General features: G+C 41.9%; 1 protein-coding gene across 22 annotated transcripts in view; it reads right to left on the reverse strand.

The window, feature by feature from the left end:
• The window catches only part of NRXN1 (neurexin 1), a 704,201-nt gene that overhangs the window by 269,540 nt on the left and 418,696 nt on the right, over window positions 1-15,965 (reverse strand). The window contains exon 1 of one of the 22 annotated variants that reach the window (XM_017829354.1): window positions 14,203-15,330. The exons of the other annotated variants lie outside the window; for them this stretch is intronic. Within the exon in view, the coding sequence (XP_017684843.1) occupies window positions 14,203-14,443 (241 nt within the window). The 5' untranslated portion in view covers window positions 14,444-15,330. Of the gene's footprint in view, window positions 1-14,202; window positions 15,331-15,965 lie in introns of those variants that run through there. 22 annotated transcript variants of the gene reach the window in all.

A 15,965-nucleotide genomic window follows, 5' to 3' on the forward strand; every position in this document is an offset into this window, starting at 1 on the left:
GGCTTGTCAAAAATATTCTGCTAAAAGAAATTTTAAAAGACAAGACAGGATATGTTCTTGCATATTGTTCATTTAAAGAAAAAAAGAAAGACAATGCTGCAGAAGATAAGAAAAATTATGCATAAGCAGACATCCATGCTAACTTTCAGCAAGCCTTTAGCCTGTTGTTTTCATTTATATTTAAGATACAAAGCCATTTTAATTAAATTAGCATTTATATAGAGAGTTCTTAAATTAATGGAACATTTAAGAAATACCCAGCATATAAAATGACATCTTTTAAATTGCCAAAATGCCTGGATAATATTTCAGCATGTACACTTTTCACTTCAGGGACAATTCACTTGTCTATCTGGGCAACAGTGTTCAACATATACAATTTTATCCATTGCTACATACGATTCCCAAGAACATAAAACAAGCAGCAGTGAATGCCCTTATCTGCTTTCTTAAATTAAACAGGACTGTCCATATCCTGTGTGGCATTAGCTTCCCACCACATCTACCACTTGGGGATGCTGGTCATGCTGGAGGCAGAGCATTAGCTCACTGATCCAGCAGTAATGTTCTCCTAGTTTTGGAGTTTGTGACAATGAAGAATAAGTTTTATCCACTTGTGCAATCACACCTTTGTTTAGATAACTCTCACAGATATTTGAAGGGTCCTGCATTTTCAACAGATCTGCCAGCACAAATGCTATAAAAAACAATTTAGATACCAACCTGAACGGACAATCTTCCAGAAGGTATGACCATTAAACACTGAAAAATACAGCTTCCACTATCTCTATTAGGAGAGGATCTGACCTAGATGTTTCTGGCACCTAAATACTAGACCATAGTCAGCAGCATCCTCACACCTCCTGACCAGACCTGATGAAAAGAGCCTGGTGGCCTGAAAGCCACAGCTGGCAGCAGCATGAGCTAGGTGAGAACATGGTCCATTCAACTACTGCTGTAAACACTGTATGTAGAAACCTCATACAGTACTGAAGTTAAACCATATGCCATTTTTTTAATTTCAGAGTATCTGGGTAATGACATCAGAGAGAGTTTCTTTTGCATGCTATTACTATATTAGTGAATCTGCCACCGTCTGTATATTCAAATTAGACCTGAAACAAGTTTACTGGCCAAAACACAGCACTTTGAATCAGCAACACCGAGCGCCAGTGATAACACTACCTGAAGATCCAAATCTGAAATGCAAAGAGGAAGTGGGGAACAAGAACAAGAGAGTCCTCTCCTCTCAAATCTGCTATAAACTTGGGTTCCATTTCCCAGAAAACTACTAATAAGATATGAACTTCTGAGAAATTATAATTGGTTTTACCTCTATCACAATTTAATACACTTGATCAGATAATTAAAATTGCAAGGCTGCAAGGTAAATGTTCTACAGGGTCTTTGACTGACTGACTGCAACCGGAAACACAGAGGCAGTGATTTAGAATTGAGATAGAATGGCTGAACATGGCAATACATCCTGACTTCTTTAAAAGGGTTATCTATAAACATTAGATGTACACCAATACATTTTAACTACTGTACCTTCATTGTGCATATTTAACTCCTTGACAATTATGCAATACAGCCCAGAACATTTAGATTGATGTCTCTGCTGAAATCAAAAACAAGAAACCTTTTATATATTGCTAAGTACTGTCCAAGAATATTTAATGGGTTCCAATGAAGATGTAACTAGGGTATATCTAAGATAATGGAATAAGCTGTCCTCTAGTTCTGTTTATTAGGAAATACATCACTATTAAATCTTAATCCATTCTATAAGAAAATAAGCAAAAGAGGTATAACTGTAGAAAGACAAATAGCCTTATTATAAGAAGATCTAAGAATACCTTTATTTTAAAATTGAATTAGGGGTATGACAGACTGTGCAATGTAGCAAAAAAGGTCTGTGCCATTAATCAAGGAATCTGAAATTTGATAAAATGTGTGTGTGTGTGTGTGTGTAAGGATCGTTTCATAAACATATTTAAGTGAATATGATACAATAAATTGAGCCTATGGACATGTGCTGAATAATTATTTATGATAGCAGTAAAATGTGATGGTGGTATTTATTATTTCAAGGTTTTATCCAATCCATGACAGGTAATAATTTTTTTCCTTTCTAATTATGATTCAGTGTTACATCTGTAACTGTATGAGAAAAATAACATTTAAAAATGCCTCAATAAAAGCGAAAACTTAACGCCACACTGCAAAGATAGAGTCCAAGGGAACATCTTTCCACACCAGAGAATGCAAGTTGACATAAAACCTCAAAGACCTACTAAAATATCTCATTACTATTAAATTTCTATTAGATAAGAATAATGCTCTCTGATTTCTCATCTCTTCCAGATATCAGTGACAAAAATTACAAAGATGCTAAAGAAACAAAAGGACACTGATTCAAATTTTATTCCCAATAAGCCTTGCTCTGAGGGACTAAACAGACCTCATTGATGCAGAGATTTTGTAGTGGACAAATTCCATACAGACCGTTTTAATGCATACAGTTAGTGTGCACTCATCCATCAGACTCAGTAAAATCTGGACTTTAGGGGACAATCTTCAACCCCAACCTCTTGCAAATCTTATTTGTAGCCCCTCCTCTCTACAGAGATCCCTCATACCAATGTAAAATGAAAGAGGATTTCAGTACATGAGGAACAGCTTATTAATTTTACACAGCTCTTGAGCTATTTTGAAATCTACCCTGGAGAGTACTGTCAGCAGTAAAGAGTGATTATTTCCTCAGCTTTCTTGTCTTTTTCTATTCAATCCATCTGCTTAGCACAATGGGCTCACAGCCTCTGACTGAAATTTAGAGATGCCACCATAATACAAATATTGAAAACTATAACATTCGCTGCATGATGTATTACTTAAGAAAAAAAAAAAAAACAAAAACAAAAACAAAAAACCCAAACAAATATTAAATGAAAGAAAGTTGATGCTGACCTTCCCTCTGTGACTGTTGGCTCTTCACATCTCTTGGTATTACAGTCCTGCTCAATCAGACAGACTGACTACAATCTGGAAAGCTTTGCCCCAGTCATTGTCACAAAAAATGGCTTGTGAAATCATTCTGATGAACTGCTAATTATGCTAACAGTCCTACAGTAATGAAAGCAACTAATCCTTTTCAACAAAGCTGTCTTCGTTGAATGAAATCCTCACCTCATTCACTTTCACTCGCGGAATAGAGAGAAAATACCTTGCCTACTGATGCCAACATTCAAACATCCAGAGCAATTACATGGAGAGGGAACATTTAAATGGCAAACAATATCTGTAAAACAAAATTACATGAGGTGAAGCCACCAGTTCAAATCTCGACTCAGTGCATTATGACTGCCCTTCTCACTTAATAGACATCAGATACCATGAACCACTGGAATTACAAGACAAGCAGAGAACAATATTTAAGGCAACTGCCCCTCATATGGACACAAAAATGTGAGCAACGATGGGGAGTTTGGAAAGATTTGACTTATACCAAAAGACAGGCAAGCCTTATCTGTGAAGGCGTGAGAGTTCTAAGTCTGGTGTATCAGCACACACAAAGATCAGTATTTTATGCATTTTTTACATCTAAAATAATTACAATAGCTCTATAAAAAATCAAACCAAATAACTGCAGAAATAATCCCTGTGGAGGAGGGGGAAAAAACAACAGAAATATTCACAGTAAGAAAATATTTCTGTTTTTCTTAAATAAAAGAATGCTCTGCCTGCTTGACCCATTTTCCTTTTCTCCTTCCCCTTTCCCATGTCTTTGCATCCCCCTTTTTCTACATTTTTTTTTCCACATATCAGTTCTATGAATCCCGCAGTATGACGTACACAGAAAAGGAAGGAAGAATGGCTTTTGCTCAGTAACTAGTACATTATTTTAATGGTCCTGCATCATAGTATTGGCACAATACAATAGAATGAAACAGCAATACAGAACTCGTTGAATCTTTGTTTAATTCCTTTTCCCATTTCAGGCTGCTGTGTGACTTACGGTGAGATGCTTGTCACATTTAGGTAGGTAAAGCTGTGCGAACTCCTGAAATGAACCGGATGTCTATTCATTAACAAAAGCAAAGGCTGAACAGAATAGTCCTTAACCTCTGCTGTGCTGTTTTTTGTTTGACAGGCAGCGGTGGGGAAAGCACTGCCCAATGAATTGCTTACGGAGGGATGACTGAGGCATGGCATATGCTGAACCAGCATGGGATCAGCTTTAAGCTATGCCAATTGACAACAGAGTGTTACACACCGTGGCCATGCCCCAGATCCGTCTCTTACATCACGGGCAAGTGCACAAAAGACACAGAGGGAATTTTCAGGTGGCCAATCTGACCACTGTGTGATTTCTTTGAATCATTCAAGAGGGAACGAATGCAAAGCTGATTCGCTGTGTTTCAGCTCCTCTCTGTGAAATAGGAATAACCATTCCAGACGAGCCTCTTGCCAAGACAGGCAGTAGTGCTGGAGAGACACCACTGCATATGCCGGACAAGGGTTAATGTATGTATGCCACTTTTTGACATGACAGTTAGAAACAGGGATTTCTTTAGCAAAGTTGAACTCATTTACACTAAGGCTCATTTAGCAATAATGACTGCTCCTTTTCTCCCTCTGATTTTCCATTTTTCTGCAAACTGTACTTTGGCAGTTAACTGACCCCTACAGAAGACAAGAGTACCACCACACACTATATGCATATGCAAATTTATTCCTAGAATACATATAATTATTTCTTTTTTAGTTTTTCTTCCAGTTGAAGTAATTACATTCGGAAAAAGGAAATAGGGAGGAGAGTGATTATCAAACAGCCAATTGAAATCAAGTTAATGACTTGAAACAAACACAAAATACTTGCAAAATCCTGACATATTAATTTACTCTCAGCACACTTGCTATGACCTGCTTAGGATGAGCAGTGACCTTGTACTGAAATACTGAAAGTTGTCCATAATCCAAGGGTCAACAAAAGTAATAAAATATACATTGATTGCACTGAAACCCGCCTTCCCTAATCTAAGGCATAAATTCCCTGATGCACAAATTCTATCCTCAAAGAACAATGAATAGATAGGATCTCAGGAATCTTCAGGTGAGTCACTTGCAATTTATATCAGCATTAACAACTGCCATATCTGAAGTAACTGCCTCTATTGATATCTAGCAGATGCATCACATATTTTCCCCAATTTAATTATTTACCTTTTCCAACCTCAGGCTCTTTGAAGCTAAGCTCCTGCACACTGACATGGGAACTGTGTTTTCATTTAGATAATCGTACAACTCGCAAAATCACTGACAGCTACTGCAAGTTAAGTGTCCAGGTTAGGTACTTACAAACCGCTGTTCTTAGCAGACCAGTAACTTCTTTTATCTGCATACTTAACTAGAGTTTTGCAATGTCTTGCACAGTAAGAAAGTCAAACATCTCAAAATGAGATGTTTGTTTTTGCTGTTGTTGCTGCAAAATAATGTTGTTACTACTCTTTCTTCACCAGCTTCTCCTTCTAAATGCTATGCAGTGGATTTTACTATATTTACATCAGACAACAGCTAAAGCTGTCAAATCATGCTGACTGACGAAAAGCAAGCTTTATGAACTAACATGAGAATTCTACAAAAGTTAAAAATCATCATCATAAAAATTGTTCTGGCTTCAGTCTTAGTGAATTACTGGTTTTCTATCAGAAGTCAGCACAGTCAAAATGATAACTTGGCCTATATACCCTCATACACAACACTTTCTAGATAACAATTTCTAACGAAACTCTATTTCTTATATTTTCTTTTATATGTGTCTTAAACACAGGACTTGAAAAATAAAGTCTTCTAATTGATAAAGGGAACAATAATACTCTTGCAACTTCCATAGAATTTCCAAGCAGTAAAAAGTTTCTTGGAAAAATTTTCAATTAATAAGATAATTATAGTCTTCACCCTCTCCTTTCCTTGCCCATACAATGTTTTATTTAACCTCTCTTTATATAGCACATTATTTAGGAAGAAGGACATTCAAAACATTTCTATTTTTTTTTAGAATAATCAAATGCAGTATTCGAGAGCTTCTCTGAATGCCAGAGTTGGGGTGCATGCCCCAAGCAGATTTAAAATCCACAGCAAGGCAAAACTGCAAACACAAGCCAGTCTGAGAAGAGGATGAGTGGAAGGATGGGGCTTGGATGGGAGCCACAGCATGTTCTGACCAACTGGGACACCAAGATTTTAGGACAGATCCATTTAGACACAGCCAAAGGGGCTAATCTCACATCTGTTGTTTTGTCACAACTTCTAAACTCCTCTCTGTGGGCACTGAATATCCAAACCCAAAATAACGGCATGATTCAATTCATGCTCATATGTTTTCCATAAATATGGCAATTCATTATATTCGCTAAAAGCTCCCTCATAATTCTTGTCATGTGAAATAAAGTGAACACATCCACTAACTGCACCAAACCTATTTTAAAAGTGCATGTGTTTGCATTATTATTTGCAATATTTTGTTAACAGTTTAAACAGCATTGTTTTAGTGAGGAGGACCACGGCAGAAGTGTTGTGGGTTTGAGACACATTTATCTGAGAGAGGCAAAACAGATCAGGTCATGCAGTGAAAATTTTAGGCTTGACCTCAATAAAATCAAATCAGGCCTAGGTCAATGATTAGAAACAGTGCCTGTTTTAGCACTCTGTTCCTTCACATCTCTTCATCTCCACTGGTCAGCCAGGCAAGCCCATGGCCATTTCTCCTTATCTCCTCTCCACCTACTTCCCAGTGCTCTAGAACTCCTGTCACTGAGAAAGTCAACCAACCCCAGTGATTCAGCAATGTAAACATGCATTAAGACTACATCTGACTCTTCTTCAAGGTGGAGAAAGTTTTCATGTTTTTTTGAAATTTCTCCAAGTCTAGTCATTCTCTGTTCTTTATTTTACAAATGCAGATGAGCTAAATTAATGAAGTAAATTAGAGAATCCCTAATTCAGTTGCAGATATGCAGGGATAAAAGAAAATATTTAGAAAGCAGTCAACTTGCTTTAGAAGCATGTTGGCATTTCTTTGCATATACAGCTGCAGTAAAAGAGAGCTAAAGAAAGAGTTAACACTTCTGTCATTTTGGAGTGAGTATCTGAGGGCATCCCCCTCTATGGCTCCAGAACACCAGAATGATCTGAGCAAATCAGCAAGCTCTTCAGGAAACACCTATCTATGTATTTTAAATGAAGACTTGTCATTTGTGCCATTTACAGTTCAAATAAATGGAACAACCCTGCCTCAACTTCAACCTTGTCTGGCCTTCTGAGATTCAGGATCACAGATATCATGTACTTTTGTACTTTTTTTTTAACCAACCAAGCCCCAGAAATAAAGCTTTTTGACTCTTATGCTACCTACAGTGCATGTGCCAGTCATACCCTTAATCTGGGCTATTTTGGTGGATTAGGCTAGTTTAGTGGTTAAAGAAATTCAAAACCAGTTTTCTACCCTGATTCAGTAATCGTGAGCCAGAGATGCTGACTGCTCCTAAGCGTGGCATCCTCCCTACCACCTTATTCCAATCTTATGCTGACATCCAGCAGCACTACTTCTTCCCTCCTCCTTTCCCACTTTATTTCACTGGCTCCTTTTTTCTGTCAGCTAAGGTGAAAGGCAATAATTAATTCTCTTGTTCTGATCAATTACTTCTGTGGTTAATGAATACTGTCACTGACTAGTTTTTCAACATTTTCAACTCTTAGAGAGATGCTCTCTTTTTCAGCTTACTACTATGTCCACTTTCTCATTATGAGGAAACATCTGTGATATGCATGTGTGTTCATGTACACGCTTGTGCACAAATGTTATGTGAAAGGTGGGGAAAGTACTGCCAGACATCCATGTAGCTACTCAGAAAGAAATTAATGTCTAAATGATGGTAAGTACATGGCCTCTCTTCTTTATATTTGTTACTTTTAACTTTATAGAGCGGTGGTTTTATTTGTAATAAACTTTCCTTCATCAAATCAGACTGTTTCATTCTACTTATAATCACAGCTACATTCACAACTCAGCTTATTATCACAGCGAGATCTATCAGCTCTGCCTACACTGTATTTACAAACTAGAAAGGAAGTTGTTAGCTTAGAAAAACACGTTACAGACACTGTGACAGACCCAAGGACATCAAACTTAATAGCAGAGAGATAAATTAACTGAATCTGGGGAAAGACAAGAAAGAGGTCAGTAATGTCATCTTGATTACTCAGAAAGGTTAAGAACTATTGCAAGGTTTGTCCAAGGAGAAGATGAAATATAAACTTCAGTGAACTACACTACACGATCCATTGAAAATACAATAATCAAGCATATTATCTATGGTTAATCATAGTAATAGCCATCTGTGTGAGAAAGGTGACAAAATATTAGGACTGTAGAATTGGTTGTGCTTATGCACACTGGGCACAGCAGTTTTGTCTACAGAGTTCTCTCTTGGAGTAAAATAGAGAGACAGAAGGAAATTTCCCTTAAAGCCAACTTCTCACTATCAGAAAAAAAATCCATCTTTGAAAATTAGAAACAGCAGGAAGTACACTGCATTGAATGCTAAATTAATTTCTTCTGATAACTAATTTCAAACAGTATTTGATTAAAAGAACAATAGAACATGCTTTAAATCTAGAAAAACATGGTTACCACAGGCTGAGGAGAAAGTGGTATTGCTGATAAGTGACAACAGAGTGTTGTTATTTATTTAGCTCTTGTAAAGGCACCCCAGTCAATCAATAGCTATGCATGTACCAAGGCAGTGGGACTTGTATAAAGATCCTTATCAGAAATCCATGAGCAACATTCCACTTTTGATTACAGTACTCCAGACTCTCCGCAATACTGCTGAAGACTGTCTGCCTCTTTGACAAGCCATACCGACAGAAATAATAATATAGAAACCCAACTTCCTAATACGCATATCCAACTGCACAGCCAATTAACCACTATGCTGACTGCAATTGCTTGGTTATTCATTTTATTCCAACTGATGCTAATACTTTGGCAGCTGATAGGGATAATAACTGATGGAGCATATTAGAAATTTTGAATGGGGATATAAAATTTATATAATTTAAAGACATTGAGAAAGCTGCTATGCTTTACAGTCTTAAAACATGAAAATGTCTCAGTTGTGTGTAAGAAGTATTCAGAGCAGGAGAACTAGTACGTATTTGAAAATAAGTGAATGAAAAACAGACAATTAAAAAGATAGTGATATATAAAGAGGTTTGGGGAAAAAAAACATTGAAAAAGGCAATTGTAAGATGAAGATGAGACTTTGTCACTTCTACCTCTAACATCACACTGAGCAACAATGCTTGAACATCTGGAAACATTTACATTTGATGTTTTAATCAAAATATAACCTTTTTCTGCAACATAAGCACATTGTAACCAAGAAATACCATTTCATTTATCCTAATCCCTAAAACTATTCAGTTTATTGCCATTATATGCAGAAATAGCAATTCCAGTATATTAAAAAAAAAAGTAGTAAAAGCCCATGAAATTATTCTTACCTACACTAATAAGTTGTTTTTTCTTACAGAAATAAAATGCCTTTATACATCATACACACATCTTTCAAAGTTGTTTTAGTCATATTTTGCACAACAGTGATATAAATTATTTCACTGCAGTGTTGCAACTTTGGTCCTGCTGGTTTTATTTGTTGAAAACTCCTGTGGAGTTCAACAAGCATCTTTACTGAACAAGGACTGCCTGATCCAGCCTGCTGTCGGGTACTCCAGTAATGGCAAGCTGGTGATTCTGCTACAGAATTCTCTCTAAATGGACATAGTGTGGACGAATCCAGTGCATGTGAGCTTCAGCAACAGTGGTAAAGCAGAGACTGGAACAAGCTGGCCTGCCTCAGAAGTAGGAGATCAATATGCATGTCCCTGTTGCCACATCACATTCTGGATAGAAAATACTGGAGGAGGGGATGTGCTGTGATAACACACCATCCTCAGCTCTCATCTCCAAAACACGTCAATTTTTATTCCTCAAAATTCTCATTTTCCACGAACTCTTCTTCCTACTAAGGAACTTTTCTGCTGAAGCTCAAGCTCTTAAAACCCTCTGTTTTGTGTTCCACAACAAAGGTCCCTAGAACCTCCCCACCTCAAACTACCACTTTCCTAATAACTGCTCCCAGTACCCTATTCTCTTTAATTCAGACTGCCTCTGCTCCCTCTAAACCATTTGCCTGTGTCTTGGTCATAGGCCTCACGGAGTCAAATCCCTTCTGGTACCACATTAACTCAGGTCCTTAAGTGCACTACACAGGTTGCCCAGCTTTTTCTGTTCTGCCCGTGAGCATGTGAGCCCTATTCCCTCCCCATTTTTGCTTTTTCTTTCCAAGCACACGAACATAACACACCAACATGTAGATTTTGTTATTCACCTTCTGGCTCCTACTATGGCAGATTTTAAAAACTCAGAATCAAATTGTTTTTATCGGAAAACAGCCTGAACAAGGTCCTGTGAGCACAGAAAGAAACAACCAGAAGAAATGGACACACTGTACTCGTCATTTGGTAACTGAATGGGGAATTTTGGGGCCAGAAAAGGCTCAGCCCAGTAGAGACCAAAGAGGTGTTTGCAGGAAGGATGGTCATCTATATGGCTACACTTTTAACTTATTTAACATGCAATTTTCCCTTCACATATGATGCTTCATGTTCCTGGATTCTTAAAGAAACAGTCTTTCTTCATTTAAAGTTACTAAGAAAGTTACAATCCCTTTCCATTTTTATGAGTTTTTCCATGGACCATCCATGTTTTCGTAATCTAGAAGTGCTGCAGTATGAACCACTCTATCTACTTCAACCAAAAGAAAAGAAAAAAAGACTTCATGGTAGATACAGCTATAACAAAAGCAATAGCTACCTTCTTAAATGGATCAAGGAGACATGGACATAATTCATCAAATACCCCCCATGCTACAGAGACCACCGGTGAGCACTGAGCACCACAGGACTTATATTCGTGAACATTAGTCTGTCTCTTACTTCCCTGTACTTCTCTTTACATTGCTGATGTCACGATCCACAGAATTATTTTCTTATTCCTTCCTGTGATTAAACTTTGAAATCTTTCACCCATCTTTCACCTTTCTGAGTTTAATAAGAGTCAGGAAACAAAACTGAAAAATCATTTGGTCAAGCTAGAAAGATGTATATTAAAAAAATGTGCATTGAACTACTTTTTGTTTAATACTGTGAGCTAATTGCTTCTTTGGAATTCTGTTTATGTCTCTGTGAGGCACAGTACTGTCCACTGAAACCACATGGTATCATACAACTAAGAAAAATCCCAGAAAAATTGCCTCGCAAGAGTGTTAGTAGCAAGATTGTGGTTTGGTGTTTCAAAAGAAGTGGAAAAAATCCAACCATGCTGGGCTTTTGGCTTTGCTTATACTACTAACTGGAATTGGGTTGGCTCAAGGAAAACTGAAAGAATAAAAATTAAAACTGAGAGGATGAGGGTGTATGGGCTAGCTGGTGCAGGGGTAGAGGAGAAGGGTGTGGACTGTAGTGACATTTATTGAGTGTCTGAACGAAGTGATCATTTCTCCTTCCTTTGATGCTTCTAATTCACAATATTAGAGAGCAATGCTTTCATTTGGGATTGACTAATTGACCTGCCCTAAAAGCTCTTTTCCACTTTTAGCAGAGATGATGCCACAAAAAGCTGACAAAGTAACAAAAACGCTGATATGAGGTCACCATAGAGACTGCAACGTTTACATACAAAGGTTAGACTAGAACAAAATAACTGCAAAACTGAATGGAGCTAATGCTGAAGGATACAAGCCTGAGAATCAAATTCTCACTCTCATCTGGCTAAGCCAGCAGGGGCTGGGGACACCCTAGAAAGGCAGGTGAGGAACACCCTGCCCCTCCCACTCCTCACCCAGTTCCCTCTGATTGATGCTTAGAGATGCAGTGATGGGCTCCCCAGGAACTGTGTCTAACCCTGCTCAGCCGGAAAGAGAAGTGCTTCTGTCAGGCTTACAGAAGCAAATGGGAACACCTCTCTGAAGAATTAATAATGAAAGGAATTAAATGTTTTAAAATGCTGTCAGATAGCAGAATGTCTCATAAACACAGAAAAGCAAAGACATTTAGAGTTTTCAAGTAAACGTTCTGAAATGCCTTCTTATGACATGGAACATCCTTCTTTTCATAAAATCAGGTACCTAACTTCTGGAGAGGCTCCTGGACTACCCTATGAAGTCCTTAAGTGGCAGCTCCACCACTTCACCTTTCGTTTTCTTCAACGAGACTTATTTCTCCCGAGAAAGCTGCCTTTTTACACCATCACCCTTTGACTGGATCTAAGGTAATTTTTTTAAAAGCTGGCAAAAGGTGTGATTTTAAAATGCTTTCTAAGGAATCGTAGCTGGTACCTCCACAATCATGTTTCTTTTCCCCCCTCATCCTTTTAGCATTCCCTCAAATGAATAGCAAGCCCCTAAATGATATTGCCATATGGGCAAAAATTGAAAGAATAATAAGCATATACATATATGTGAACACACATACATCTTTAATTTTCCCCTTCAGCACATACAGTACTGAACAAGCAGCATTCTCAATCTTGCACCGCCTCAGTGCACTACAGAAAAGAGTGGTGGCCTGAATTTCTCAATTGGTTTTGGTTTTGTGTTGTTTTTTTTTAATTAGACCAGATATATAACTTAAAAAAAGCAAAATGCATATGAAAAGCCATTTCTATGCACTTTATTTTTTCTAGCAGTTAAGTATTAAAGTGTATTTAGCACTCAGTGGGAATTTTCAGGTAAACAATGTTACCGTTTCCACTAACACCAGCATTGTTAATCACTGAAAAAATTCCAATAATTCCTAACTACCTCCTGCCTGCAACTAGGTCATCTTGCACAGAGAAGCAAAGGTTAAGTACAAGATCTGGTTTCTACTTTGCAAAGCTTGTAAATGACATCGCATGATCGTGCAAATGAAGCAAGGCAAGATGAGAAAATGAAGAAGAATGAAGCTGTATAATCTAATCAGGAGCCAACAAGGGGGTTTCTTTATCTTTCTTTTCCTCCCTCGGAGACAAAGGGAGGCTCAAATCCTTAAAACACAGTCTGGTGTTTCGTTTTCTTTCACAGCTTTTGGTACTGCCGAGCATATATAAGCACACCTATTCTTCATGTATTGATGTGCAAGTCCTCATAAGTATGCGTGCAAAAAGAAAGGGAAGAACCGCACAGGGCTCTTCAAAGGGCACTGAAGCAGCTTTCTGTCACTTCAGAAACTAAGTACCGGAGCACTGTCATTCTTAACCATAATGTATTTGCGCCTTTAAAGAATTTCATCTCCGTCCCTTTGCTGCCCGCCACGGTGGGCATCACTTTAGTTCCTCCGTGTCTAAGTGCCTACTGCTTTCCCGATCCCCTGCATAATGAGCTGACCTTTGCTTTAGTGCATCGACTTTCGACCAAGGTAACGAACTGGAAGGGGCACGACCATCACCAGAGGTTTAAGTAACGCACCGCCCCTCGCTCCGCGCCGGGGTCCCCGGGCGCCCTGCCCTGCCCTGCCCTGCCTCCCGCCGTGGGGGCGGCTGGCTCCGGCGTGTGTGTCCCTGGGCTGGGGCAGGGAGGGGGGCGGCAACGGGGGGGCCGAGGGCCGGCGCTGCCAGGGCGCTCCCACCCGGGGGCCGCGGCTCCAAGCGTCGGAGGCGCCTCCGGGCTGGGATTTCCAGGCGGCTCCCTCTGCGGCGGGGCGGGGAGCGGCGGGGTGCGGGAGAGCCTCCCCTCCGCCGCTTGCCCCGCAGGGACCCCGCGGGGCGCACAGCACGGGCACATCGCCGGCCCCAGGGGATGACCGGTGGCCCCGGGAGGCCCCGACAGCGCCCCTCGCCCGCCCCAGCCCCCCGCCCCGCCAGCGGCTCCTGGTCCCCGAGCCGGGAGCGGCGGGATGGGCCCGCACCCCTCCCGACGGGGCTCCCGGCTAGACCGGCCCCGCAGCCCAGCCCTTCTCCCGCCTCCCCGCCGCGCTCCTCTTGCTCCCTCCGAGCTTGGCGGCAGCCCCGGCCCGCGGGGTCCCGCAGCCCGCGCCTGACCTCTGCGGGACGGCGCACACCGACCGCGCGGGACACCGAGCGGCATCCGAACCCACCGTGTCCGCCTCGCAAGGAAGCCGGTGACCTGTAGATAGCGATAGGCACTGAATGATGTTTGCTGCTGCCGTGGAAATGGTGAATGTGGTGAGCGCCCAAACTGGAGGCGCCCCACGCCACCCCAAGGAGGCCGCTGAGAGTGAGCGGGACTATCCAGAGCAGGGCCAAGCGGCCGCCGGCGCTGCTGCTGCCGCTGCTGGCGGGTCCCGGCTCCGGGCTGCCCCTAAGGAGCCCCCCCATCCTCCGATGCGCGGCGAGCCGGCCGGCGGCGTCCTCGGGAGGAGCAGCAGCCACAGCAACGGAGGCAAACTTTGGGCAGAGGCGCTCGCACACACGCACACGGCGCTGGCTGCAGCTCACCGCACCAGGCTAGCCATCTCTTCCCTTTGGGAAAGCCTATGAGGATCCTTTTCTCCAGGTCTTCTTCTACCCAAAACAATCCAAGACATAGTCAGAGGCAGAGAATCCAGGCAGTTCAGAGCCTTCGCAAAGAGGTGGAAGAGGGGAAAAGCCCCGCGCCCATACAATCGCTAGTTTCAGCTTTCGCGGGGCTGGTGCTCATTAACAATACTCCACAGTTGCAAGGGCTACAAGAGTGCCAAGCATTCCCCCATCCTCAATAATCCACAGTGTAGCCAATCATGCCACATTTCTGCTAAAAAAGAAAAAAGGGGATGCCACTCCATCAGCCGGCGCTGGGAAAGCAGAGAAAAATCAAACTGCTTCTCTTCCCTCCATTCATCTCCAAACTGGTGAGCCCTCACCGAGCGAGCTCTCTCCCGGCGCGCACACACACTCACACTCGCGCACACACACACACACACACACACACACAGTCGCACACGCCGCCAGACAATAATCAGGCTGCTCCGACAATCTCAATGGTCTGGCTACTGACAGTAATACCCGAGGATGTTTTCATGGAGAATAGTGCACCCTTATGAAAGAAGCTGGGAAAAAAAATAAAAATAAAAATAAGCATGCTTGCGAGGAGCAGGGCTATGCAAATCTGCAGTCTCCGAACAGCAAATCGCTGAGGCTTGGATGCAATGCAGAGGACGAGCCTATGTTAAAGAGGGAGGCTGAGTTCAGCTCCCACACAGTCGCGCTGCCTCTCCTCAGCCTTTCCGGAGCCGCGCACTGCCAGAACACGGCTCGGGCGGTGCGGAGGGGACACACGCACACACACACACACACACACACGCCGCTCTTCCCCACCCGCCACCCACCCGCGCCGCGGAGTCAGCAGCACAGCGGGAGCATTTCCCCTCCTCCGATAGTTCAGAGGTACCAGCGTCTTGAAAAACCACTTTCATCTTAAAAAGAACGGTTTCGGGTCTTTTAATTGGCCTAAACTTCGCCCATCCGATGTTTCCCTCTGTCTATTCGAGCACCGGCTGTGATTATCCGGTAATTACACACACGGCGCCGAACAAAGAGTTACCGGGATTTTATCAGGCACTACTCAACTACTGCACCTCGTCCGCCCACCGCAGACGCGGCCGCAAACTGGGCTGCAAAAAGCCTTTCTGGGCTGAGTCCCCCCCGTTCCCCACGCAGCTGCAGGGCGGCGCCGGCAGCTCCCGCATCGCCCCCCGGGTGCGGGGCCCCGCCGCGGCGATCGCCCCACGCCTACCCTGAAAGAGGGGGGAGGGCTACTCTGCCCCCTCACACACACACAGCCGAGGGTGGGAGATGTCACGTTTAAAAGCAAGGGGTCGGTATGCAAAGGGAAAACCTATCACCCCCTGGCGGGTCCTGC

The sequence above is a fragment of the Lepidothrix coronata genome, unplaced genomic scaffold, assembly GCF_001604755.1.
Source record: "Lepidothrix coronata isolate B3197 unplaced genomic scaffold, Lepidothrix_coronata-1.0 Scaffold163, whole genome shotgun sequence".
NCBI classification, from domain to species: Eukaryota; Metazoa; Chordata; class Aves; order Passeriformes; family Pipridae; genus Lepidothrix; species Lepidothrix coronata.